We start from the raw sequence: 25,072 nt of genomic DNA on the forward strand, positions 1-25,072 counted from the left end.
CCCCTGTACAGTGAGATGCTGAACTTTGCCAGCAGAGGGTGCTGGAGGGGACAAACCAAGAAGAAAGGAGTCTTCTTGGTTCTGGGAGGGGGTGTGTGTGTGTGTGTATTCCTATATAATCTGCTTTTTGCCCCAAGACCAGCCCTCTCCCTCAGCACACACCTTCTTGCTGCTGCTGCTGCTGCTGCTGCTGCTAAGTTGCTTCAGTCGTGTCCGACTCTGTGTGACCCCATAGACGGCAGCCCACCAGGCTCCCCCGTCCCTGGGATTCTCCAGGCAAGAACACTGGAGTGGGTTGCCATTTCCTTCTCCAATGCATGAAAGTGAAAAGTGAAAGTGAAGTCGCTCAGTCGTGTCTGACTCTTAGCGACCTCATGGACTGCAGCCCACCAGGCTCCTCCATCCATGGGATTTTCCAGGCAAGAGTACTGGAGCGGGGTGCCATTGCCTTCTCCGACACACCTTCTTACAATATTCCAAATCATTCCGCTCCAATCACTGTGGCCTCCTTGATGTTCCGCAGACAAACTAAAATCCTATCTCAAGATCTTTTCACTTGCTGTTTTGTTTTCTCATTTGCCACCTCGTCTAAGAAGCTTCACCTGCTGCTGCTAAGTCACTTCAGTCATGTCCGACTCTGTGCGACCCCATAGACAGCAGCCCACCAGGCTCCCCCATCCCTGGGATTCTCCAGGCAAGAACACTGGAGTGGGTTGCCATTTCCTTCTCCAGTGCATGAAAGTGAAAAGTGAAAGGGAAGTCGCTCAGTCGTGTCCGACTCTTAGTGACCCAATGGACTACAGCCTACCAGGCTCCTCCATCCATGGGATTTTCCAGGCAAGAGTACTGGAGTGGGGTGCCATTGCCTTCTCCGAGAAGCTTCACCTACCACCCTTCAAACCCTTTTTTAGCTCTGTCCTTTATCCTGCTGTTTTGTTCCTTCATAGCACTGCCTACAGTGTAACATGCTGTGTACTGTAATGACTTATTCCCTTTTCTGTCTCCCCCACCACGCACGTGCACACACACACACACACACACACATAAAGAAACGCCTCCTCCAGGAGGCCAGACACTGTGATGTGTTCACTGCTGCATCCCCAGGGCCTGGATTAGTACCTGGGACACAGCAGATACCCAGTAAGTATTTGCTAATTGACAGAATAAAGGAATGTCTTTACCTCTGCTCAAGCCATTCCCTCCACCTGGAATGCCTTCCCTCTCCCTCCTGCCATTCCGAATCCCACCTATCACTAAAGGCTCAACCCCAACCCCTTCTCCTCCAGGAAGCCCTCATTGATAAGTGGGGTCCTGGCAAGTGGCTTATTGCCCCTCACTTACTGTTCTGCCTAATCTTAGGTATAATGTAGGCTTTATGGCAGGTAGAGACTGTGGTGGAGACTAAAGGCAGATGAGAGCCACCAGCTTTATTGGGGTTAAGGGAGGGGAGGGGCCTCCACAGGCTCTGGACGAAGGTGGAGCTGCAGGGGGAGCCACCAGGATTCCATGTCACTTCTTCCACTCCTTCCTCTCATAGTCCCACCGGGAGGCCAGGCCTTGCACGGGGTTGCCCTTCATGTCCAGGATGCGCTGGAGCTGCTGGGCCTTCCACTCATCCGTCAGGGTGATGGGCTTCTTACGGAACACTGCAGGGAAGGAACCAGGTAGGACCCAGGGCATATGGGACCCTGCCAAGCCCACCCCCTTCCACTGAGTCAGGGTGTCCAGGCATGGGGTCGAGATGTCCTGCACTGAGGACCCCTCTCCACTCTCTCCATCCCCCACTAGACTCCCCACTAAAGCTGCACTCCAGGTTCTGTCCAAAGCTTTGCCTTGGACTCACTGGGGGAACTGGGCGAGGTCCTTCCTCTTTCTCAGGCTCAGTTTCCTCATCTACTCTGGGACCCAAGGATAGGAGGAGCACTGGCTTGAAGTCTTTTTGGGTCCAAATCTCAGTTCCACCATTCCCTTGCTGCGTTACCTTGAATAAGTCATTTCATCTCTGAGCCCCAGTTTCCTAACCTGTCAAAAACAAATCCTGTCCACTAGGCTCGTGGAGACTGAATTTGTTAATATTTATAATGCAATTAGCAGAATGCGGGACAGATATTAAGCTCCTAATACATGATAGCTACCATAGCTTCCCTGGTAGCTCAGTTGGTAAAGAATCTGCCTGTAGTGCAGGAGACCTAGGTTCGATCCCTGGGTCATGAAGATCTCCTGGAGAAGGAAATGGCAACCCACTCCAGTATTCTTGCCTGGAGAATCCCACGGACAGAGGAACCTGGCAGGCTACAGTCCATGGGGTCGCAAGAATCTGACACAACATAGCGACTAAACCACCACCACCATAGTTATAATTACTGAGTTTGTTCCAACTTATTGGGAAGCGTCCAGCATGAAATAGTTTCTTATGCTTCCTCTCAGGAAGAAGAAGATGAGAGCGGCCAGTTTTATTGGGGTTAAGTAAGAGGGAAGCATAAGAAACCATCTTCTATATTGTTTAAGCTCTTGAATATTGGAGACTCTTTGTTACAGCAGCTGAAACAATATGTTGAAAAGTTCATGACTAATAACAACAATTAGTAACAACACCATTCATAACTGTGTGCCTGGCACTAGCCAACAGCTCTCTCATTAAATCCTCACCAGAACCCTGAGATGTAGGCACTATTATTCCCATTTTATGGATGAGGGAGTTAAGACCCAGAGAGGCAGAGTCCCTACATTCCAACCCAGGCAGCCATGCTCTGCCCTTCACCCTACATCACTCTGGAGGACTTTTCAAAAACTCTTCAGATGAGTACTAGCTTAGTTCACTTATCAAAACTTGGCTGATAGCTATGACCACAAGGGCATGGCTGAAGACTGTGGCTGGGTGAGGCACTGCCACTCACCGTAGACCCGCTGCCACCAAATCAGTAGACCTGTGAATCCACAGAAGAAAAAGACACAGCCCATCACTGTCTTCCACTCGTTGGAGCGTCTGTTCATCTCCGCGAAGGTCTCATGGAACTGGAGCCGGTACACTGGAGGCAGGTGGGCCGGGGGTGGGGGGAGGGGGAGTGGGGGCGGCGCCTCAGATACATCCAATTCTTGGGCCAACTCTTGGCCTCGGGGACCTCCAGCCACCCTCTCCCTGCAGCAGAAGCTATCCATTCAGCAAATTCCTACTGAGTATCTACTGTGTGCAAAGCATGGCTAGGAGCTGATGATGAGGCTTGAGGCTCCCGGGGGCACTTCTGGTGGGCAGCACTTGGTGTCACACATCTTTCCTGCTTCTGAAAGCCAGACCCCTGCTCTTCCATCCAATTCACCTGCCTCTTTCTGCTCCATACCCCAACACCACTCAGTGAAGCCCAGGACTCCCCATGCTCTCCAGCTCCCATATCCTTCCCCATGCTGTTTCCACTGCCTAGCAGCCCCTCCCCCTCACCATCCAAGGCCAGCTGGAACAACCCTTCTTGGGCAAACCTACCAGGATGCATCTCACTCTCTCCTTTGGGTTCTCACAGCCCCATGAACACACCTCACCCAGCAGCATATCCTCTATTACAGCTTTCTAGGTTTGCATTGGTTCCCCCACTGGACCGGGTGCACCCTAGGGGCAGGAACCCTCCCCGTGATTCACTTCTGTGTCCCCAGCATCACCTAGCATCAGGCTGTGCTCAAACAGTTGTGTGAATTAAAAAATGAATGAACAAAAGAATGAATTTCACCACTCAGGTATGCATTTGAGTATTTGGGTGAGTGGGTTCTAGCTGTCTTGGCCAGGGTTTCTCCCTGCCGGCTGCTCCCTAACAGGCCAGGCCCTTCTTTGCAAAATCACCCCCATCCCCACCCTGAGACCTACAGGCCACCTTCTCGGCGTGGCTCAGCTGGGTCCAGCTGCCCTTCTCCTTCTCCTTGAGGGCCCGCTGCTCAGCGTTGAGTTCCATGCAGAAGGGCTCCTCGGGCATGGGGTAGGAGCGCTGGGCATGGTAGTTAGTGTAGGGGGGCATCTTCTCCTTGCCGTGGGCTGTGGGCACAGGGAGGAGCTGAGATGAGGCTGCCCCTGAGACATCCCAGCACCAACCATAAGATTAACAAAGAGGGTAGCACTTATTGCCAGAGAAGGCAATGGCAACCCACTCCAGTACTCTTGCCTGGAAAATCCCATGGATGGAGGAGCCTGGTGGGCTGCAGTCCATGGGGTCGTTGAGGGTCAGACATGACTGAGCGACTTCACTTTCACTTTTCACTTTCATGCATTGGAGAAGGAAATGGCAACCCACTCCAGTGTTCTTGCCTGGAGAATCCCAGGGACGGGGGAGCCTGGGGGGCTGCCATCTATAGGGTCACACAGAGTCGGACATGACTGAAGTGACTTAGCAGCAGCAGCACTTATTGATCACTTAAACTGTGTGCCAGGAACCATGCTAAGGCCTTTGGGCGGGTTGACTCATTGGCTTGGCATGGCTCTGAGACAGTGATATTAGTCTCATCTTACAGAGGAAGAAACTGAGTAGCTAAGGGACTTACTGAAGTTCGCAGAGCAAGAGGGAGCTTGGCCAGGGTGGCAGTTCAGCCCCTCTGGCTCCAGACCCTGTGTCCTCTGGGAAGATCTGGGGTGGGGATGGCACATCAGGCGAAGGCAATGGGCGGGGAAAGGCTTGAAGAGATGAACCTGGGATGGCAGTTGGGAAACTGCTCCACAAACTGGAAAGCACTAGACCTGTGCCCTTAATGAGTGGTCACGGGCATGGCTTTGGAGTCGTGAGACCCCAGGTCCAGCCCGCCCCAGCTCCGACAAGCCCTCTTTACCTCACTGTGTTCCACGTCCTCACTTGGAAAGTGGGGATAGTAAGTAATCCTATCTCACACTGTTGTGGAAGCTTCAAGATCATGCCCGGGGCCCGACACACATAAGTTACACAGATAGAGGTTGGTTTCACGTCTCACTTCCGTGCCTGGAAGCTCTCCCTGATAGCCTAGCCCTCAAGGGCTCCGTGTGAGTGTCCAGAACAAGGCTGGGCCTAGAAGAGTCTAGTAAAGCTTCTTCTGTTTACTGTCACCTGGGATGCTCTCCAGGAGGGCACTGGAACCACCTTGCCCGGAGAGCATGGGAACTGCTTTGGGAAAAAGAGTCCCGGCTCTGGGACCATTTGTTCATCTGAGAAAGGGAGATAATGGCACAGTGTCCACTTCACGTGGCTGCTATGAAATCCAAATGTGTTAATCTGTGCAAAACATCGATCCCAGCTCAGGGCACACAGTAAGGGCTCAATAAATGTTATCTGTTATTCTCCAGAGGATCAAGAAGGCCCGTCTATCTGGCTCAAGTCTCCCCTTCTTTAGGCCTCTTTCTTCCAACTGGCTTGGACACAAAGGTCTGGAAGGTTCTGTCAGCACCCTCTGCCTCTGGACACAAAGGCCTTAGGAACCTGAGGTACAGGCGTCAGGCCCTGAGAACACTTCGGGGGAGGGGGCTGCTGTCTATTTCCTGGATGAATGTGGCCCCCCACCAAGGACCAGGATCATGGGAAATGGTTCAGGACAGGCCCAGAGCAGCATGGAAGGGAGCGGGAGCAGCATGCAGACAGGACCCCTGCCCCAAGCCTCGGAGCTGGGCAAGGGAGGGCATGTCCACGTCTTACCGGTGCTTCCTGGGCTGTGGATCCCTCGAATTCCAAGGCCCCCTTGCCTCAGGGTCAAGCTCCAGGCAGCTCTGAAGGTCATCTGGGGCATGGTTTGGGGTGAGTCTTGCCCTCACATTGCCCTCTGCCCTTCCCCTCAGGACCAGACCGAGACACAGGGTTTACACAGGTGTGGTGACTGGGAAGGGCATGGTCTCCAGGATATCAAGGTCATCTCCAGCTCCTGCCCCCTTCTAAGTTTGTATGATGGAGGGTAGATGGGGCTTCTAGACATTGGGAGCCCCCTCCTGGGGCCTCAGTTTGCCATCTGAGAAGTGGGACGAGGCCTAACTCCTAAGTCAGGGCCTGAACAGTTTGGATCTGGGAGCCTCAGTTCTAGTTCCAGCCTCAGCTCACAGTGGGTGGCTAGCTTAGACAAGCTTTCTCAGCTGTTTACCCCCCAGAGGAAACAGGGTGGGAGTCCAGGTCGGGAGGGAGCAGTTCCTGGGATAACTGTCTTGCTACAGGGCCATCTGCCAAGGTCTCCTGCAGATGGCTTGCCCTCCCCCTCTCCTCCCGCTGTAATTGGTTGCCTACGTGCCTGGAAAGCCTGCTCTGCTGGACCTGGTGGGAGAGAGGGACAGGCGAACCCAACCCCCCCATCCCCAGGGAAAATCAGGATTTGGCAACCTGGGGCGGCGGGGGGCGAGGGGGCTGTGAGGAGGAGATTCAGAGGGGGATAAAGACCAACTTGGTCAGAGGTAGGAAGGGGGGCACACATTTGGGAAGAAGAAGAGGGTACCCCACTTCTGGAAACTGAAAGGACCCCTACATCTAGAGAGAGAGAGAAGGGCACCCAATAATTAGATAGAGGGTAGGATGTACCATAAGTGGAAAGTGGACAGACACCCCACATCTGGAAAGGAAAGGGTCCCCATCAGTGATAAGTGGGTGACAGAGCCCCACCTGTGGGGAGAGGGAAGGAATAATCTACATTTGAGGAAAGAGATAGTGTCCCATATGTGGACAGAGGAAAATTCCCCTCACCCTTGAGCTGCCAGTAGCCCTCAGCCCCCAGACCCTCCTCCACAGCAGTGACCCCACAGGTCCTGACGGGGTGATGAAAGCCAGAGTCCCAGCCGCATCCCCCACTGACCCGTGTTTGGACAGCTGAGGCTCTCCCCAGCCACTCACTCACCTTGCGGCTTGGAGGGAGCCAGAACACGACCCAGGTCTGCAGAGCAAGCAACAGAGAAGAGGCTGCAGAGGGACTGGATCGCTGGCGCCTGCCCGGGGCCCGCCCCACAGCCTTCCCCAGGGCCGCCCCTGCGTGGGAACGTCCTGCCTGTGAGCGCCCAGCCCGCGTCCCTGGGGGCTCCCACCCACAGCCTGGGGAGAGGGATTGACACTGACACCATGCCTCAATTTCCCTGCCCATCCGGGTCTGGCCTCTGGAGACCACCAGCTGATAGAGCCCTGGGTCCAGGCAGCTGTGTGTTCTGGACTGGCCCAGCCCTCTGAGCCTGGTTGTCCCAGGAGCTGGATCTTCTTGCCTTCACACTTCTGCTCACTGCTGTTTCTTCTACCTGGAATACTCTCAGAGGGCTTTTGAGGACCCAAGTCTTGCCAGCTTTCGAGCGCAGACCCAATGCTTCCTGCTGCAGGAAGCTACAAGGATAGAATTTGGGGATGGCCTGTGGTATACCACCTGGCATTCATGCCCCCAATCACAATGACAGGTGAAAACGCCTCCCTCTGGGGTTCAGCTCTTAGCTGTGTGACCTTTAACAAATGGCTAAACCTCCCTGAGTCTCTTTGTGTAAAGATTAAATATGTCAATAGAAAAGCATCAGGCACATTTATTCCAGGACTGTTTATTAAGACCTGTTAGAGCTGGCATTATTGTCTATTGTTTAAACGTGTGAGGATTTAGAGATAAACAAAAGTCAACACAGTCCTTGCCATTATAGGGCTTACAATCTAGTTCCAAGTAGAGAGAGGCCTGGACAAAGACCCAAAGGCAGAAGAACACAGATGTGTTCATAGAATAGAGAGAGAACATCTTGGTCAGATTGTAATGGGCAAAGGAGAAAGTTGGAGAGAGACTGGAACACCAAGCAGGGCTTTGGAAGTCATGGTGTGGATCTCAGATTTTATTTTAAAGACGGGAGGCCAACAAAGGTAAAAGGGGGAATGATGTGGTTACTGGAGCAGAACATGAGTTCAGTAAATGTGGCTTGGGATTGTTAGAATACTGATGCTGGACTGATGGATGAAGGCTGTGAGTCCCTTCTGTGGCCTGGGGCCAAAGCTTTCTAGGTGTCCAAGCTCTGGTCCAGTGACGTGTGCGGAGGACCCACCCATCCCTCAGGGTTCCTGTAGCCCAGTGAGGCCATAGAGACCCACTCTATCCACTGCCTGGAAGAAGGGGCTTACTGCTCCGGAGGCAGATGAGCCTTGAAGAGAGAGATCCTCCAGTGGGCAGGATGCAGGCCCCCTCCATTCTGGGAGATGAAAAGGCAGTGTGGGAGTCTCCTGGATGTCTGAGACCCCAGCGCCCAGGATTGGCCCTGCTTATTCCTGGAGACTGCTGCTCCCCCTTCCCCGTGATCAAGGGGATTCCAGAGTTGAGAGAACCCCAAGAGGATCACCTCATCTCTTGGATGCTGTCCAGGATGTCCTGAAGAGTAAGCCTAAGGACAGAAGCAGAGGGAAGACCTGCCTTCAGGCAGCCTGGGGAGGATACACTTGGTGTCTCATCAGAACTTTCGAGGCTGGTTGCACTGGAGTGAGTGGCTGATGTGTGAGTGGCAGCTCTATTGCTGCCTCAATGGCGACCAAGCAGCACCATTTCTGAGCCTGTTTTCCGAGCTCACAAGCCTCCCAAGAGAAGTCATCTAGAGAACTTGACCCTCTGTTCTCCTCTACCATCTCCCATTCCTGCCTCTATGGGAACTCCAGTCTCCAGATGTGGGGTAATGTTGTGACAAAGAACATCTGTTTGGGAAGCTGGCCCCAGGGCTGAGGGTGATGGAGTGATGGCAGGCTCCAGGCGGCTCAAGGTTGACATAGGGCAGCAGGACCTTCTGGGGGATGATGCCCAGCAGTGTCTCAAGGCCTGGAACCTGGGAATAGTCAGACTTTTCTGTAAAACAGATCTCTCAGAGGTGTCAGGGCCAGGGAGTAGGAGTCTTCCCTGGGAACCTTGGTGGGCACAAGGCGGGCTTCAGGTAGAGTATTACAGCCCACTCAGGGCAAGGGGTACTCTATGTAAATGCAGGCTGAGATTTCGGAAACAGCTGGAATGGGAGGTGAGAGGCCCTGCGGCTCCAACCCTCCCGGGGGGAGCCCATATTACAGAAAGGAACAGCTCTCATTCGATCAGATTCAGGGAGCCCCTGAGATTCTGCCCAGACACAAAGACCTGAGCCACGACCTCAGTATCCCATTGGTACGACCTTCTCCCCTCGCCCAATTCAGACTTCATGCACGACCACCTTCATTCTCCCAGCCTGGAGGAGATACAGAGAAAGCACCCGAAGGCGAAAATAAGGAGGGCTGTTGTGTTGGACAAGGCGTCGCGGACTCGTATTCCCAGCCCCATGGGGAGCTCCTGGAGCCGATTGAACATGGGGAGCCTGAGACGGGGAAGGGCGCGGGATGAGGCCAAGGACTGTGGATATGGCGGGTAGCCGGAGCCTGAGAGTAGGAGTGGACGGGGTTTATCCTTAGGGGCGGGGACTGCGAATTAGAGGGGGGCCAGGGAAGAGCAGGGGCGGAGGCACTAGGTGGGTGGGGCCAGCTGTGTGGGGGAGGGGCCAGTGGACAGAGAGGCGTGGTCACGACAAAGAGCCTATCCCTATCCTTCTCTCCAGCTGGAATGCCGGCTGACGCGCGAACTCCCAGCAGACACTGTAATTCAGGAACACTGAGGCCTTCAGGGCCCCGGGCGGCTCCGGGCAGCAGCTCAGGCCCGGAGATCGTCAATCGAAGACCCGGAGATACACCAGGAAGCAGTCTAGACAGCGCTTCTGCAGCTGTGGACAGGCGGGCCGGGTCTGAACCGACGCCGAACCAGGGCTACCACGGGGACAATCGCTAGTGGCGGGTTTCCTGGCCCTAGGAAAGACCCACGTGGTGCAATCGGAAGCAGGTGAACGCCCTTGGCTGGATTTCATTGGGACCGGTGGCCTGGAAGATCGAAACCTCCTTCCGGCAGGTCTGATGTCTCTGCACTACACCTGGTGCATGAAATACACGAAGCCCTATATGTTCAGCCGGAAGAGCAATTCCTCTCAGAGTTGCAGGGAAGATGTTTGAGGCCGACCCCAAGGGACCATGAGGTTGTCACTCATGGCCCCTTGGCCCCACCCACAAGCGGCCTGTATTCCAGGTCCCGCCATCTGTCTTGTCACTCACACTACTCACCTATGCCCGTCGTCTCCTCCCTCCTTCCTCGTCCTGGAGCTGCCAGTCATCCTTCCCTGGTCCCTCGAGCAGTCTTCGTGCCCGCTGTTCTGCACTCTACCTCGTAGGCTAGCATTCCACCATCTTCAGCCCTGTCCCAGCCGCGTCATTTATCCCTGGCGGTGCCCGGCTCGCCTAGCTTAGCCCGCCCGCCGACCCCACCCCTACCCTGAGGCTCGTCCTCAATCGCTCAGCCCGGGCCACCCCCTTGCCCAGTCCGTCATTCTGGCACTGCCTTCCCAAGACTCGATAAACCCTCGCCCTGGCTCCTGCCTTGTTCTTTCGGTCATTTGTGGTACCGCCCCCTCCCTATCCCTTCCCTCACTGCAGTCTCCGCAGCACGCGCCAGCCACGCCCCTACCCTGTCAGTCACTCAAACCCCGCCCCCAATGCCCCGCCTCCTTCCCCTAGATCCGCCCCCGAGGCCCTGCCAGGTCTGCCACTCCCCTCCAGTGCGCGCCCGCTCGCGCCTCGCGCTGACTGTCCCACCGGCTCACCCCGTTGATCCCCGGGGCCCCGCCCCCTCCAGCCTGCTCAGGTCCTTCCCCCAACCAGGTGGTCCTTGAGGTGCAAGCTGGAGATCCCACGTTGCAGGCGATCGCAGAAGCAGAGTAGGTGAAGGCGTTCCCCTATCCGGGCACCGAGGCCCTCACACTATGACCGCAGGAAGGGCACCCGAACTCGCCTCGGGCCAGGAGATGGGGCGCGGGGGTGGGGTTTGGTCAGAACTTGCTGCATTGGAATCCCGGGGCCTAGGGTCCTGAGTCCTCATCACCACCACCTGTGAGCTGGGCAGGTGTATACAAACGACATGCAAAGGACCCTGTGGTTAATATTAGGGGCGGTGAAACTGAGCGCTTGGGAGGCCCACTTCTGGGCTTCTAGTCCCAGATCCATCCTCTGCTGGTTTCAGCCCCTGTTCCTGACTGCCTCCATGGCCTTGGTTTCCACACTTCTGTAATGCCAATCACACCCAAGCTCTGCTTGGGGACCAGGAGGGTGAATGCGATGGTCTAAGTGGGAGCTTCTCTGAGAGGCACCCATGGCAGTGACAAATATAAACAGCATACTAAAAAGCAGATATTACTTTGCCAACAAAGGTCTATATAGTCAAAGGTATGGTTTTCCAGTAGTCATGTATGGATGTGAGAGCTGGACCATAAAGAAAGCTGAGAGCCCAAGAATTGATGCTTTTGAACTGTGGTGTTGAAGAAGACTCTTGAGGGTCCTTTGGACTGCAAGGAGATCAAACCAGTCAATCCTAAAGGAAACCAGTCCTGAATATTCTTTGAAAGGACTGATGCTGAATCTGAAACACCAATAACTTAGGCCACTTGATGCGAAGAACTGACTCACTGGAAAAAATTCTGATGATGGGAAAGATTGAAGGCAGGAAAAGAAAGGGATGACAGAGGACGTGATGGTTGGATGGCATCACCGACTTGATGGACATGAGTTTGAGCAAGCTCTGGGAGTTGCTGATGGACAGGACAGCCTGGCAAGCTGCAGTCCATGGGGTCACAAACAGTCAGACATGATGGGTGGCTGAACTGAACTGAAAGCAGGGCTTCTCTGAGAGGCACCCATGGCTGTGACATATAAGCCAAGCTCTGGATGGAGCTATGGGCAGTGTGGACATTGCCTTGAGGTCCAGCCCAGTGCTCTGCTCTGACCACCAGAGAACAGTCCAACTTGGCAAAGGGCTGCAGCAGCGGGATCCTGGTGGTGCAGGGCGTCAAATCAATTCCAGGGTAGGCATTGGTCCCTTCAGATCCCAGTGGATCTGGGATCCACACTAACGTGGGCTCCACAATAACGTGAAATGGCCTTCAGCTTCTGCTCCTGATCTTCCAGGGCCAAAAGGAGGGTGCACAGATCAGGGCGTAAGGGCCCCTGGCCATGTCCTGACTCAAACTCACCAGTCTCATGGTCATGGGAATAAGTCTCACGTGGGCCGGACTTTGTGGGGACAGCCTCTTGGCATCCTTTAGCCTCCATTACCACCCACTGGCCTTCCAGTAATCTCCTTAACCTGATATTTAAGGTTCCCTCTGCCAAACTCCACAAATGGAGCCTCCTCATCAACTTCTCCTCCTCTCCCTTCACACTCCAGGCATGCTGGCCTTCAGTTCTTGGAACACACTCCACTCTTGCCCACGGCAGGGGCTTTGTAACTGTGCCTCCCTCTGCCGTAATGCTCCTCTCAAGAACAAGACTCATTTATTCCCACGTGCATGTTTCCACGCAAGAAGGCCTTACTGGAGCAACATACCTCACTTCTCACCCGCAGACTTAGACTATGGTCTACAAACAAGCATCTCGATTATTGTGGCTTTAACAGTATCTCCAATGCCACATGCTCTCTTTACAATGTGACCTGGACCCTCTTGCCATCAAATGGTGGCATCTGTGTCCCCATTCCCTGAAGCTGAATGCACCTTTTTGACAGCCTTAAACGTAGGACATGGTAAAAGTGATGCTGTGTGACTTCCAAAGCTGGATCATAAGATGCCATGGACTCTCTCAGGATACTCTGTCTTAAAACCTAGCCACCATGCCACGAGGAAGCCAAATTAACCCATGTGGAGAGAACATATGGAGAAGTCATATGTCGGTGCTGAGGTGCCAGCCTACAGCCTTCTAGCCATGTACATCTTCAGACAATCCCAGTCCCTAGCCACCAAGTCCCCTTCAGCCATTGCGTCTTCCCAGCTAAGGTCCCAGACATTATGGGACACTTCTGCTGTGACCTTTCTGAATTCCCGACCCACAGAATCCATTAACATCAGACAGCTGTTTTACACACTGTTTTCAGGTGGCTTGTCATGCAACAGTAGTAACTAGAACCATAACCAAGTGTTATTTGGAATCAGTATTTGCTGTTCAGTCTCTAAGTCGTGTCTGACTCTTTGCGACCCCATGGACTGTAGCGCACCAGGCTCCTCTGTCCATGGGATTTCCCAGGCAAGAATACTGGAGTAGATTGTCATTCCCTTCTCCAGGGGATCTTCCAGACCCAGGGATCGAACCCGGGTCTCGTGCATTGCAGGCAGATTCTTTAACTGTGTGAGCGACCACGGTTTCTTGAATCTGTAAATTTAAGTTTTTCACCAAATTTGAGAAATTTTAAGGCATCTTTAAAATTTTTTTTTTGCATCTTTAAGGGTACAGAAATGACATGCATATTAAATCTTTTGATATTTCCCCACATGTCTGTAAGTCTGTTCAGTTTTTAAAATATTCTCTCCTCTTTAGATTGAACCACTTCTGTTGATCTAGCTTCAGGTTTACTGAGTCTTTGCTCTGTCACCTCTCTTTACTATTGAGACTATCTTGTGCATTTTTACGATCTGAGATATTGTATTTCTTACATTCTAAAATTGTCATTTGGTCATTTGACCCTTTTGGGGTTTTTTAAGTACAATTCAGTGATTCTTCTGAAAATCATTTTGTTAAGGTATAACTGACATACAGAAAGCTACAGATATTTAATGTATTCGATTTGATGAGTTTGAAGGTAAGTATGCACCCCAGTAATCAAGGCCATAAATTTATCCATCACCTCCAAAAGTTTCCTCCTGCCCTCCCCCCCAAAAATATTGATTTCTTCATTGTGGTAAGAGCGATTAACATAAGATCTACCCTTTCAGCAAGTTTTTAAGTATACAAAACAATATTAATTACAGGTCCTGTACTGTACAGCTCTCCAGAACTTGTTGGTCTTGTGTTATAGAGGCTTTGTACCTTTGACCAACACCGTCTGTTTTTTGGTCTTTTTTAATGCTTTTTATTTCTCTGCTGAGAACGTCTGTTTTCCCATTCATTCTAAAGTACCCATTTTCCCCTCACAGTGTACTCTTATAATAGCTGCTTTGAAGTCTCTGTCTGACAATCCCAACATCTGGGTCTTTTCATGGTTGGAATCTACTGATTGTCTTTTGCTTTGAGAATTGGTTGGACATTCCTTACTTTGTATTGTATCCTGGACATTTTCAATATTATGAGACTCTAGATACTGGTAAAAGGCTCTGGATTTTTTTTTTTTTTTTTTTTTTTTTTTTTTTTTAGTAGTACGCAAAATCGGATAGGTTCGGACTACATGTTCTTTATCACCTTCTACTGGCAGTGATTCTAATATCAGTTTTACTTTCAAAGCTTTCCTATGCGGTTTGGTTCTGCCTGATGTAAAGGTTAGTCTGGGACTTGGGCAGTGGTTTACAGGGTGTCAATACTCAAAAGATTTTCTCACTCTTCTTAGGGTGTCTTCCACATAGGCTCAGCTTGGGGTTGAGCCCAGGACTTGTGCTGGTTCAACATAGAATTGGAGGATTTCCTTTATCCATTCTCTTGTCACCAGGATTACATGTATATTCTCTGGCTCCGCAGGCCTGGTTTTCTGGTCCTCTGGCCAGAAATATGAAGTTCTCCCAGAATTCTAACCACCTGCACTGTCATACAATTCCTCACCACTGGGCTTACCTTCGGAGCAAAGCACCAAAAACCAAAAGACAAAAAAATGAAGATTTGCCCCACACTATTTACACTCAGCGGTTCTTTTCCAAGTTCTTTTCTCCAGGGGGTGGGTTTTCTCAAACTTTTCTCTCAAAGGCATTGGGACTGTAAAGCAGACTGGGGCTGCCCTGCAGCAGGGCTAGTTGAGAGCAATGATTAAACAAAAGTAATAACAAGGAGTTTCATTACACCCTCCAGCTTCTGGAGGCCCATTTTTCCTCTTCTCTGACCAGAATGCTGGGCTTCTCTGTGGGAGTGTGTGCTGCCTGTATCAGATGTGCGGTTTCCTGATTTAAAGTATCCTGGGTCTAAGCAAGAAGATACAGGAAAAAAATTTACCAGGAAACTCACCTGGTAGTGAGTTTTCACTCACCTGCTTTGTGGGTTATTCTTCAGATTTTGACTTTTCACTCCAATCTGATTTTATTTACTTTACCATGTTCTCTTAAGTAGTTGCTTTTTTAAAAATTTGTCCAGAGTTTTTAGTTGTAACCAGTGGGAGAGATGGGCTGTAGGAGGCTTATTTTAGCTTAGCCTTCATTCTCCCTCTTTATTTTAAGGTGCTTTTTTCCCCCTTCCTTTTGAGGTAATTTTAGACTTACAGAAGTTGCAAAAATAGTACAGAGTTCCCGTATGTCCTTCTCCCAGCTTTCCCTTTTGTCAGCATCTTACATAATGATAGAACCCTTATCAGAACTAAGAAATTAACCTCGGTTCATTACTATTATAACAACAGAAGTCATTTAGGTTTCATCCGTTTGCCTGTTAATGTCCTTTTTCTTTCCTGGAATTCAGTGCAGGAAGAATCCCATTCAGTTGTCGTGTCTCCTTAGTGCCCTCTGTGATCTGTGACAGTTCCTCCTCCCTTCCAACTCTTTTATGGTCTTAACACATCTGAAGAGTACTAGCCAGCTCTTTTATAGAATGTCCATCAGCGTGGGCTTGTCTGAGGTTTTCTCATGATCATATTGAGGTTATGCATTTTGGGGGGGAAACACCAGAGAGCTGATGTATGCTTTCCTCTGTGCGCTGCCCTCCCCCAGGACTTCGTGAGGTTGATATGTTTACCTGGTAATGTCACCTTGACCACTGTCTAGAGTAGTATCTGTTGGATTGATACTAAAATTAATATTTTACTCTTTGTAATTGTTAAATACATTAAGGGAGATACTCTGAAACTGTGAAAATATCCCATTTCTGCTTAAAGTTTGACCCATTAAATTTAGCGTCCTTCAGTGGATCATTAGGACTTCCCTGGTGGCTCAGATGGTAAAGAATCTGCTTACCTTTACAGTCAGTACTTTAAGAAATTATAGTCATGATGATGACGGTGATGAATTGGATCCCAGAAGAGTACTTGCCAGTCATGTACCTGGAACCCATTTTTCCTCTTGGAATCTCAGCTTTCTTCTTCATAAAGTGAGATGATTATGAATCTGACCTCACTGGATTGTGGAGGTGTTGAAATGAGATCCTGGCAGCAAAACAGCCAGCTGAGGTATCTTGGGATGGGGCTGACATCAGAGGACTGAACTGTGGGAGAGAGGGCTGTGAGTGCTCCTTGGGAGATGACAAGATGGAGCAAGGAGGTGCTAGGCAGGCACGGGGCGGGAATGATTCTAAGAGAAATTCCTGGAATTGTCTGTGATCAATAAGCAGTTGAGGGTACTTGTTTCTGTAGGTCAGGTAGACAGCCTGAGGAGAGTTCCCAAACTGGACCAATTTCGGGAGGAGGTGACTTCAGATGAAGGAGGCTTGGAAGATATATTGGAAGGAACTTACACAAAGCCCAGAGGCTGGACCATAGAAGAGAGGTCAAGGTGGATGAGCACTTAATGGAGAGGCCTTGATACCCTAGTGGGCTTTGGTGACCAAAGCAACTCTCAGTACCCCCTTCCAGAGCTAGGAAGTGGGCTGCCAGGGGATGGTAGGAGCTTGGGTACCCCTTTCCCAATGCCAAGATATCCGTAGGATTGTCCCCAAAACCTCAGCCAGCAGGATGAATGGAGCTTGAGCTGAGTGTACTGTGCATACATCTATTCATTCATGCTGTCATTTATTCAACAAGTATTTACTGAGCACCACTGTTTGCCAGGCTTTGTGCTGGACAATGGTCACACAGCAGAGAACAAAGCAGGCGTGGAACACCCATCCTAGAGAAAGGAGGCACAATAAACAAGGAAACAAACACACAAGATTGCTTTGGTTTTATATTGTTTGGTAACAAATACTCCAAAACTTTGTGACTTAAAAACAATAACCATTTTCTTACCTCTCACAGATTCTGTGGATCAGGAATTAAGCCAGGACTTGGCTGGGCAACTGGGCAATTCTTCTGCTCCCTGTGGCATCATCAGTGGTCACTCAGTGGGACTCAGCTGAATGACAGATTAGTCCAGAGGATCCAAGACAGCTTCACACAGACCTGAATGACTGGATGGCTGAGCTCAGCTAGAAGTGTCTTCAGGAGTACCTGCGCATGGCCTTGCCAGCTGGCCAGTCTCATGGCAGGCTTACCTGGCGGCTGCTCCCTCCAGAGTGAGCACTCCAGGAGACCCAGACAGAAGCTGGCCTTTCGTGATACAGCCACTGAAGTCATGTAGCATTACTTCCTATAAAATGTTGGTCGAAACAGCCGCAGAATCCCATCTGGAGTCACAGGGAGGAGACAAAGACCCACCTTTTGATGGAAGGAATAACAGTGACCATTAAAAAAAAAAAAATGCCACAAGGATAAGTTGTTCTCAGTGCAACAAGTCCAGAGAGGTTCAGGAACTTTCCCCAAGGACAGTTACGGATATGAACGGTGCTAGGAAGGAAACAAAAAACAGAGTGAAAGGCAGAGAATGAAAGGAGATGGTGGGAAACCAGCACCTGCTGTATAGCAGAGGGAACTATATTCAGTATCCTGTGATAAACCATATGGAAAAGGATATTAAAAAATGAATGTATATATGTGTGTGACTCAGTCACTTTGCTGTACAACCGATATTGGCACAACTTTGTAAATCAACTGTACTTCAATAAAAAAAAAAAAAGGGAGATGGTGGAAATCCCCTGGCAGTCAGATGATTAGGGCGCTGTACTTCCACTGCCAAGGGCCCAGCGGGTTCAGTCTCTGGTCAGGGAACAAAGATCCTGTAAGTGGAGCGGCCAAAAAACAGAAAGAAAGGAAGGAGGTGGTATGGTCAGGGAAGAAACGTCCTCTGAGGGGACGTTTGGGCTGAGCCCTGAGTAACAAGAAGGCTTATTTGCAGGGCACAGAATTACAGGCAGCAGGCAAGCACATGCAAAGGCCTCCAAGATGGGGAAGAGTAACTGGAAGGTTACCAAGGTGACAAAAGTGACAGGGCGACCGTGAGGCGAGTGCTGGTGAGTAGCAGGGTGGACGCAGACAGGAGCCAGGCCTCACTGTGCCTTACGAGCCGTGGTACCAGGTTAGGATCTTATTTTAAGAGCAACTGGAAGGCACAGGAGACTTTTAAGCAGGGAAGTAATGTGTTCTGCCTACATTTTAGAACGATGTCTCTGCCTGCCATGTGGAGAATGGGTTTGGAGTCGGGGGCACAATGCTAGAAGCAGGGAAACCAATGAAGAGGTTACTGCAATGTCCAGGTGAGAGATGATGGAAACCAGGGGGATAGGCAGAAGTGCAGGGATTGGGGATACATTCAGGAGTTAGAATTGGCAGTGCTTGGACATGGAGTAAATGTGTATGAGTGTGTGTGTATCTGTGGAACAGTTTTCAAGGAGTATCCTTGTCTCTACTTTGTCCAGAATTCTAAAACCAGGCCAGAGGACAATTTTAAAGGTAAATGAGTTTTGCTAATCCTCAAAATGGGAAGGAAATATGTTCTCCTCGTCCACGCCCAAAATTACTTCCTAAGTTGTAATCTTAGCCTGAGAGACCAAGGTCGGGGACTCTGGGCAAGTCACTTAAGGTCTCTGGGTTTTCCTTTTCTTATCTCTTACAGTGAGTGTGTTGGGTTAAGTGGTAAGGGACCTCCAGGTCTGGACTCCTCTATTTAATCAGAATAGACTCCAGTCCAACCTAGTAGCATTTAAACTACACGCCCCGTGATGCAGCCATCTCACTGCTCCACACACAGCTTCCCTGGGAGACATGCACAAGGGCACTCAGAACAGTCCTGCTGATAACAGCAAAACCATGAACCAACCCACAGGTCCATCAGTAGGGGACTGGGTACATAAGTCACATTACAGAGCACTATATGCAACGAGAAATGAGTGACCTCAGACCACACATCGCTATGGATGGCGCTAATGAAATTTACGTTACCTGCGAAAAGCAAGTGCAGAAAACTGCACACAGTATGATCCCATGCATTTATTTTTTAGTATGATTCTATTTATATAAAATACAAATGATCAAATAACACAAAGTTCTGAATAGTGATAACATCTTACAAGGAGAGTGGGGATTCTACTCAGAAGGGCACGGAAATATTTAATATTCTATTTCTTAAGCAGGGTGGCTGGTATCTAAGTGTTTACTATTGTCTTTAAACTGTATGCATTCGTGATATGTACCCTTTTGTGTGTAAAATACATTTTGCAATTTTTTTAAAGGTCAAAAATTTGCCTAAAATCTCCTCCTCTTGTGGACGAGGTCACGAGGCTTGGAGGGAGCTGTCATACAGCAAACGAAGATGAGACAATAGGGGAAAGAGTAGCTAAGGCCCTGATCAGAGCAGAAGCTGAGGGTGGTGATTTTTTTGATTCGTCGCTGTATACACATATACAGACATACAGTCAAGTACCAGGTACAGAAATAACTCTTCCAAGACACTCAGGGTCTTCCCTGATGGCTCAGAAAGTAAAGACTCTGCCTGTAATACAGGAGAACCACGTTGACTCCCTGGGTCTGGAAGATTCCCTGAAGAAGGAAATGGCAACCCACTCCAGTATTCTTTCCTGGAGAATCCCATGGACAGAGGAGCCTGGTGGGTTACAGCCCATGGGATCTGAGTCGGACACAGCTGAGAGACTTTTAAGACACTCACAGCCCTGGGTGCAGTTCCCAGATAATCCACTAGAGGTCGCAAAGGCACCAGCCTTCGCCTCCCTCAGGACTAAGACCTGATTTCTCGCGGGCGCTAGCGGAGTTCCAAATCTCCCGGAAGGGGGCGCCAGTGGTCCGAGGAAGGCTGGAGATGGGCAGGGCGCCCAGGTTTGCTGTGCACAGAGTGGACTCAGCTGCACTGGAGCGCACTGATCCACAAAGCTCTTCCCTGCCGCTCAGAGCTGGGGCGTCTTATGTTGAAAAAACGAACAGCTGAGTAGATATGATTCTGCACCCCTTCCAGCAGCCCTATCTTCAAGCTTGAATCTTATACAGGGGAGACTAAGTGTCACGGGGCCTAGATTTTTGCAATCTAGGCACATCTTGCACATTTTACAAAAATAGTGGCTCAGACCATAAAAAGTCTACTAGCTATGCAGGAGACCTGGGTTCAATCCCTGGGTCAGGAAGATCCCTAGAGAAGGGAATGGCTACCCACTCCAGTATTCTTACCTGGAGAACTCCATGACCAGAGAAGCCTGGACAGAGAAGTCCATGGGGTGTCAAGAGTCTGAAACAATTGAGCAACTAATACTTACACTTTTTCACACACACACACACGAAACCACCTCATTGCTGGAGCTCTTTGGCTTGAAGTTTAAGCTTCAATTTTTTCAGGGTAAATCCACCTCCGATTATGCTTATGCATATTTATTTACTGTCTGTCTTCTTCTACTAGGAATGTATGTTTCAAGAGGGCACGGATTTTTATTTAAATTCTTAGCTTCTGCAACCCGCTCCTAGCATATGTAGAAATTTTGTAACTACAGTTGACCCTTTGAACAATGCATAGGTTAGGGACACTGACCCTATGCAGTGAAAACTTGCATAAAATTTATAGTCAGGCCATCTTATCCTGGGTTCTGATCCATGCTTCTGCATCAGTGGTTTCAGCCAACCCCACGTCTGTGTGGTCCTATGCATTTGTGTGTGTGTGTGCTCAGTTGGGTCCGACTCTTCGCGACCCCATGCGCTGTAGCCCACCAGGCTCCCTGTCCATGGGGTTTCTCAGGCAAGAATACTGGAGTGGGTTGCCATGCTCTCCTCCAGGGAATCTTCCAGACCCAGGGATCAAACCTTCCTCTCCTGCACTGGCAGGCATGATTCTTTACCACTAGCGCCACCTGGGAAACCCAGTCCTATAGTATTTACTATTGAAAAACATCCACTTATAAGTGAACCCCAATGCAGTTCAAACCCATGTTGTTCAAGAGCCAATTGTGTCTGCTGAATAAACTAGTTAGGGCTGGTACAGTTTTCCAGGTAGGGATGACTGAGGCCTGGCCTGGGTGGGGCTTGAGGAGTGGATGGGCCAAGGATGATGTCACTGAAACCTCAGAACAGTGGCTGTGACGACCCATTTTAAAGCTAAAGATGCTGAGGTCCAGGGAGGTGGCAAGTGTCCGTGAGATGTGGCACTGGGCCTAGAATCTGAGTCTGCCTTCCCTTGCCCGCTCTTGGCCTGCAGCCACCACCCTCCCCATCAGCTAGCCCTTGCACAAGGCTCTGATGCAACCCTGTAAGGCCCATGGCGCCTCTCTTGGGGGCATCGCTGGGAAACCGATTTTGCAAGAGTTGGGTCAGGAAGCACCAGCCAGGGTGGGTCCCGGGAAGATAAGAACAGCCCACCCCCTTGTGTGCCTCCAGGCCTTTTGATTTCCTCTCTTCCCTTCCCTTCCCTTTCCCGGAAAGCAGAGCCCGGACCCTGGCCCGGCCATGACTCACCTCCTTTCCCTCTGGCAGCCAGGCTGGGCTCCCAGGCCCGCCTGTCATTGGAAAGCCTTGCAGCCTGTGACCTGGACAGTGGGGAGCCCTCCCTGGGCGCAGTCCCTGGGCCTCAATAAGAGTAGCTGGTATGAAGAAAGGTTTCACCCTTGAGTCTTAGTCTCAGGAGGCAATGGGGTGGGGGAAAGGGGCTCCAGGAGCACTCTGAGGTCTGGGTGACTCAGATCGGCAGGTGTAAGGTTGGTGTTTGCCCATCAAGTCCCCTTGCCCCTTGTGGAGAGGGGCTTGTGCACCCAGAGGTCAGAGCCTAGTGATCCCTCAGCCACAGGCGTCCCTCAAGCAGATGGAGCCACAGTTCAGTTGGTCTCTACCTGCTTCAAGACCTGTGCCCGCTGTGCCACCTGACCTCTTAGAGCCAGGTCACATGGGACCTGGCCTAGGACCTCTTAGAGGACAAGAAAGCCTGGGCGAGTTCTATCTTTCTAGGCTCTTGCTAAGATTTTTTAAAATTAAGAAAAATGTAAATTGCAAAAATTGGGATATACATCATACCTTGCATTTTTCCAGTTTACACATTTAAAACAAGCATACATAATGACCTGGTGTGATTTAAATTGGAAATAAGATGAAAAAGCTAGATTGGACCTCTTGTGGGAAGGTGCAGCCCCTCAGAAGCTTAGTTTCCAGAAAGTTTAAGTCAGAGTTCCCACGTGGCCTTGTGTGGGTCACTTCACCTCTCCAAGGTCTCCCTTTTCTCATCTGAAAAGTAGGACTAGCAGTGGGTTTACACACCGAACGGGCTCATGAGCCAGTCCCCTTGGTGAGGGCTCAAACACTTTGCACCAACACGTAACCTAGAGTCTACACGGAGCCAGTCCTGGTGCCAAGCTTCCCATTTGCAGCCCTTCAATGGATCCCTGAGGCTGAGCTTCTGGAGCCCATTTCCCAGATGAGAAAGTGGAGGCTAAGACAGGCGAAGCCTCCAGGGAAGGGCCTCCCTTCCCAGCCTTCTCCTTCCCAGCCTGGGAAACCTCCAGGCTGCTTCAGAGGCTGTGTTCTACCAGCCTGCCTACTAAAACGTTTATCTTCCCATTACTATTGTGCTGCTGTCGTTGCTATTATTAAAATGAGCATTTGATAGCACTGCCCCCATACAGCTGTGAGTAGGCTTAACCAAATTAATTTTAAGAGTTTAGTATAGTACCCGGCACATAATAAGCGCTCTAGAAGTGTCTGTTAAAGAAAAAAGAAAAAAAATCCTTTAGGTCTTGGGGCCCACAGTCTTGGAGAGGCAAGGTCCAGTGTGCAAGGAACTTTGTCCCGGTTTTTCTCTGCGGCCTTCCCCCCACCCAGCTCCTGCCGCGCCCGGTCCAACACAGTTAAGGAGTTAATGATTTCCCAAGCGGCGGCCCAAAAGGAGCAGGGTCTTGTGTGCAGCACACACGCACGCACACACGTGCACACACACCCTCTAGCTCTCACAACCCCCCACCCCGCGGCGGCCCCGTTCCCCCCTCGCCCCCTCCCTGCGCGGGGCCCGAGCCTCTTATGCAAGCCGCCGGCGCCCGCCCGTTCCCAGGCCCGGCTGCAGCTGCGGGCGGAGGGGCAGGGCGGGGGCGGCGCGCTGTTTGTCTAGCGCGGCCGTGCCAAAGGCGGCGGGCCCCAGACAGCCAGGCGCCTCCGTACACCTGGGGATGCTCAGGTTAAATAGCTCCGCATTCCTCGGGCCCAGCTGATGGAAACGCTCCCAGGCCGCCGCCGAGCCGGCCTCCAGATGGGCTGGGCCTGGGCCAAAGGGGAAAAGAGGGAAACGTGGAAGCCAGAGTGTGCCTGCACGGGGGAGGAGGTGGCCCGCCTACCCCCGGCTCGGCACAGCCCCTTCCTCCCCTGGAAAAGGGCCCTGCCGTGAGGGGGTCCTCGCGGGGACACGCCCACGGCCCGGTGGGTGGGCGGCTGGGAGGGGGGCACGAGGGAGGGAGTGCACACGTGTGACTCTGAGGACACTCCAAGGACGTACAGGCGACAATTAATAATGATAATTTATAGCTATCAAACACTGAGTGCTAAGTGCTCTATTTCATTTATTCTCTACAGCAGTTCTGTGAAGTTGATGCTGTCAAACAGCAGCCTGTGGTGAGCTGGGGACGCAGTAGCAAAGCACAAGATTTACCTCCAAATACTGTTCCCTTTGATAAAGTCTAAAATGTGCTCGGGGAGGAGGTGGTACCTGGCTTAGTGTTAGTGCTCAATAGGCAGTCTTCATTGTTATTGTTATTCGCAATCCTGCTGTTAGCTCCACAAGGATCCACAAAATCCTTTATGTAAACGGCTGAGCGTACAGTCAGGCTCATGGTGCTAGGTGCTATTTATTTTATTGACAAAACATATTAACAGTCCTTGCCCTCTCTGGGACAGGTTCTTTGCCCTTTCTGGGGCTCAGTTTCTCCCTGTGTAATGCCTGGCAGCTGCCTGGTAGGGGTACTGACTGTTGGTGTCCCCACGGGTCTAAAAATTGCCCAGAAAGTTGGTACTTAAACTTCTGAGGAAGCATTTGCCTATGAAAAGCTCCCCCTCACTGCTATCCCCAGATCAGCAGAGACCCAGGAATGCCAGCCGATCTACAGAACACATTTAGACACCCAGTGCGGTTCTGCAGTCCCCAGGCACTCACACCCAACCATCAAGCCGGATCCAGGCAGAGGTGCCACCATGCATTTCAGCAGAGCCCACAAGCCCAAACAGCTGGAGTTGGCTCACTTATCTGCAGAACACATGCGCTCACATTTGCCCTTCTGCACACATCCCCACGTGTGTCTTCATCCACACCCCCAGGCCTGCACACCAACAGATGACCCAGCCCGACAGGGTAACTACCAGTTCACTCATGTCACACAGGCCCAGACACTCATGTGCACTCCCCCATGAGTACAAACCCACACACATGTCCAGGCAGATAGGTCCTTGCCAACGACACCATTTTCTGGCTCAGGAGCTGCGGACTTACTCGCCCACTCCTCCTCATAGCCCACACAGGAGCCCTGGGCTGCTGGCACAGCCTGGCCAGGGTGAGGGGGCAGAGTCCAGACCCGAGAGCAGGTGGCCCAGCAGCTGTGACTGGTCTGGTTCTGCCAACTTGCTCACCCACTTGGACAAAGCTGAAGCCCTGGGGCAGCCTGCTGGGATCCAGGGTTTGGTGGCCCAGGGGGGAGGCGCCTCCTCCTGGGGAATGGGGCAAGTTGGAAGTCTTGTCCCCGACAAGCTGAGGTTCTCACTATCTCCATTTAAGCCAACATGCAGGTCCAGTGACCTGGTTCTCCCAAGTAACCAACTTGTTGATACTCTTCAACCCAGAGGGGGCCTTGGCAGGTTGATCTGCATTTGACAACCTCCCCAGGTGACCCAGATGGCCCCAGGACCACTTTGAGAAACCCTAAAAGTCTGAAGGATTTAATTTTATGACACTGGGGAGAGGGGAAATAGCCAGGGATGGGGCGGGGTGGGGGGGGAGAATAGATTTTAAAGACACCGGAAACACTCATTTCAGGTCGGTAAAAGCGACCGTCCAGATGTGGCCTTCCCGTCCCCTCCCCCAGCAGCAGCTGTGAAAAGGGTCAGGGGTCACTGCCAGCCCAGGTCCCTCCCATCAATCCAAGAAGTCACTGCAGCTTTA

General features: G+C 51.2%; 1 protein-coding gene and 2 long non-coding RNA genes across 4 annotated transcripts; 1 reads left to right on the plus strand and 2 right to left on the minus strand.

Annotated features, from left to right (window-relative positions):
• Nucleotides 1-1,411: 1,411 nt before the first annotated feature.
• Nucleotides 1,412-6,912, minus strand: LOC102389794. 2 transcript variants are annotated; one of them, XM_006064442.4, is made up of 5 exons: nt 6,814-6,912; nt 5,637-5,718; nt 3,854-4,018; nt 2,898-2,927; nt 1,412-1,646 (listed from the first exon to the last, which is right to left on the minus strand). In XM_006064442.4, the coding sequence occupies exons 2-5, from the start codon at nt 5,716-5,718 to the stop codon at nt 1,510-1,512; spliced, it is 414 nt and encodes a 137-aa protein (XP_006064504.3). In that variant the 5' UTR covers nt 6,814-6,912; the 3' UTR covers nt 1,412-1,509. The 2 variants fall into 2 exon arrangements, with proteins under 2 accessions (XP_006064504.3, XP_006064503.1); XM_006064441.4 differs by having other exon boundaries at nt 2,898-3,029.
• Nucleotides 6,913-7,473: 561 nt separating this feature from the next.
• Nucleotides 7,474-10,306, minus strand: LOC123329184. Its single transcript, XR_006544469.2, has 2 exons — nt 10,044-10,306; nt 7,474-9,856 (listed from the first exon to the last, which is right to left on the minus strand). It is a non-coding gene; the product is annotated as an uncharacterized LOC123329184 (long non-coding RNA).
• Nucleotides 10,307-14,766: 4,460 nt separating this feature from the next.
• LOC123329185 lies at nt 14,767-17,547 on the plus strand. Its single transcript, XR_006544470.2, has 2 exons — nt 14,767-16,092; nt 16,876-17,547. It is a non-coding gene; the product is annotated as an uncharacterized LOC123329185 (long non-coding RNA).
• Nucleotides 17,548-25,072: the final 7,525 nt, after the last annotated feature.

The sequence above is a fragment of the Bubalus bubalis genome, chromosome 14 (genome assembly GCF_019923935.1).
Source record: "Bubalus bubalis isolate 160015118507 breed Murrah chromosome 14, NDDB_SH_1, whole genome shotgun sequence".
Classification (NCBI taxonomy): domain Eukaryota; kingdom Metazoa; phylum Chordata; class Mammalia; order Artiodactyla; family Bovidae; genus Bubalus; species Bubalus bubalis.

Excerpts from the sequence above, each read along its gene's own strand:
- LOC102389794 (XM_006064441.4), bottom strand. The coding sequence starts at position 5,718 with ATGACCTTCAGAGCTGCCTGGAGCTTGACCCTGAGGCAAGGGGGCCTT. Across the intron at positions 4,019-5,636 it reads CCACAGCCCAGGAAGCACCG|CCCACGGCAAGGAGAAGATG; the intron begins GTAAGACGTGGA and ends CTGTGCCCACAG. Across the intron at positions 1,647-2,897 it reads TTGGTGGCAGCGGGTCTACG|TGTTCCGTAAGAAGCCCATC; the intron begins GTGAGTGGCAGT and ends CCTTCCCTGCAG.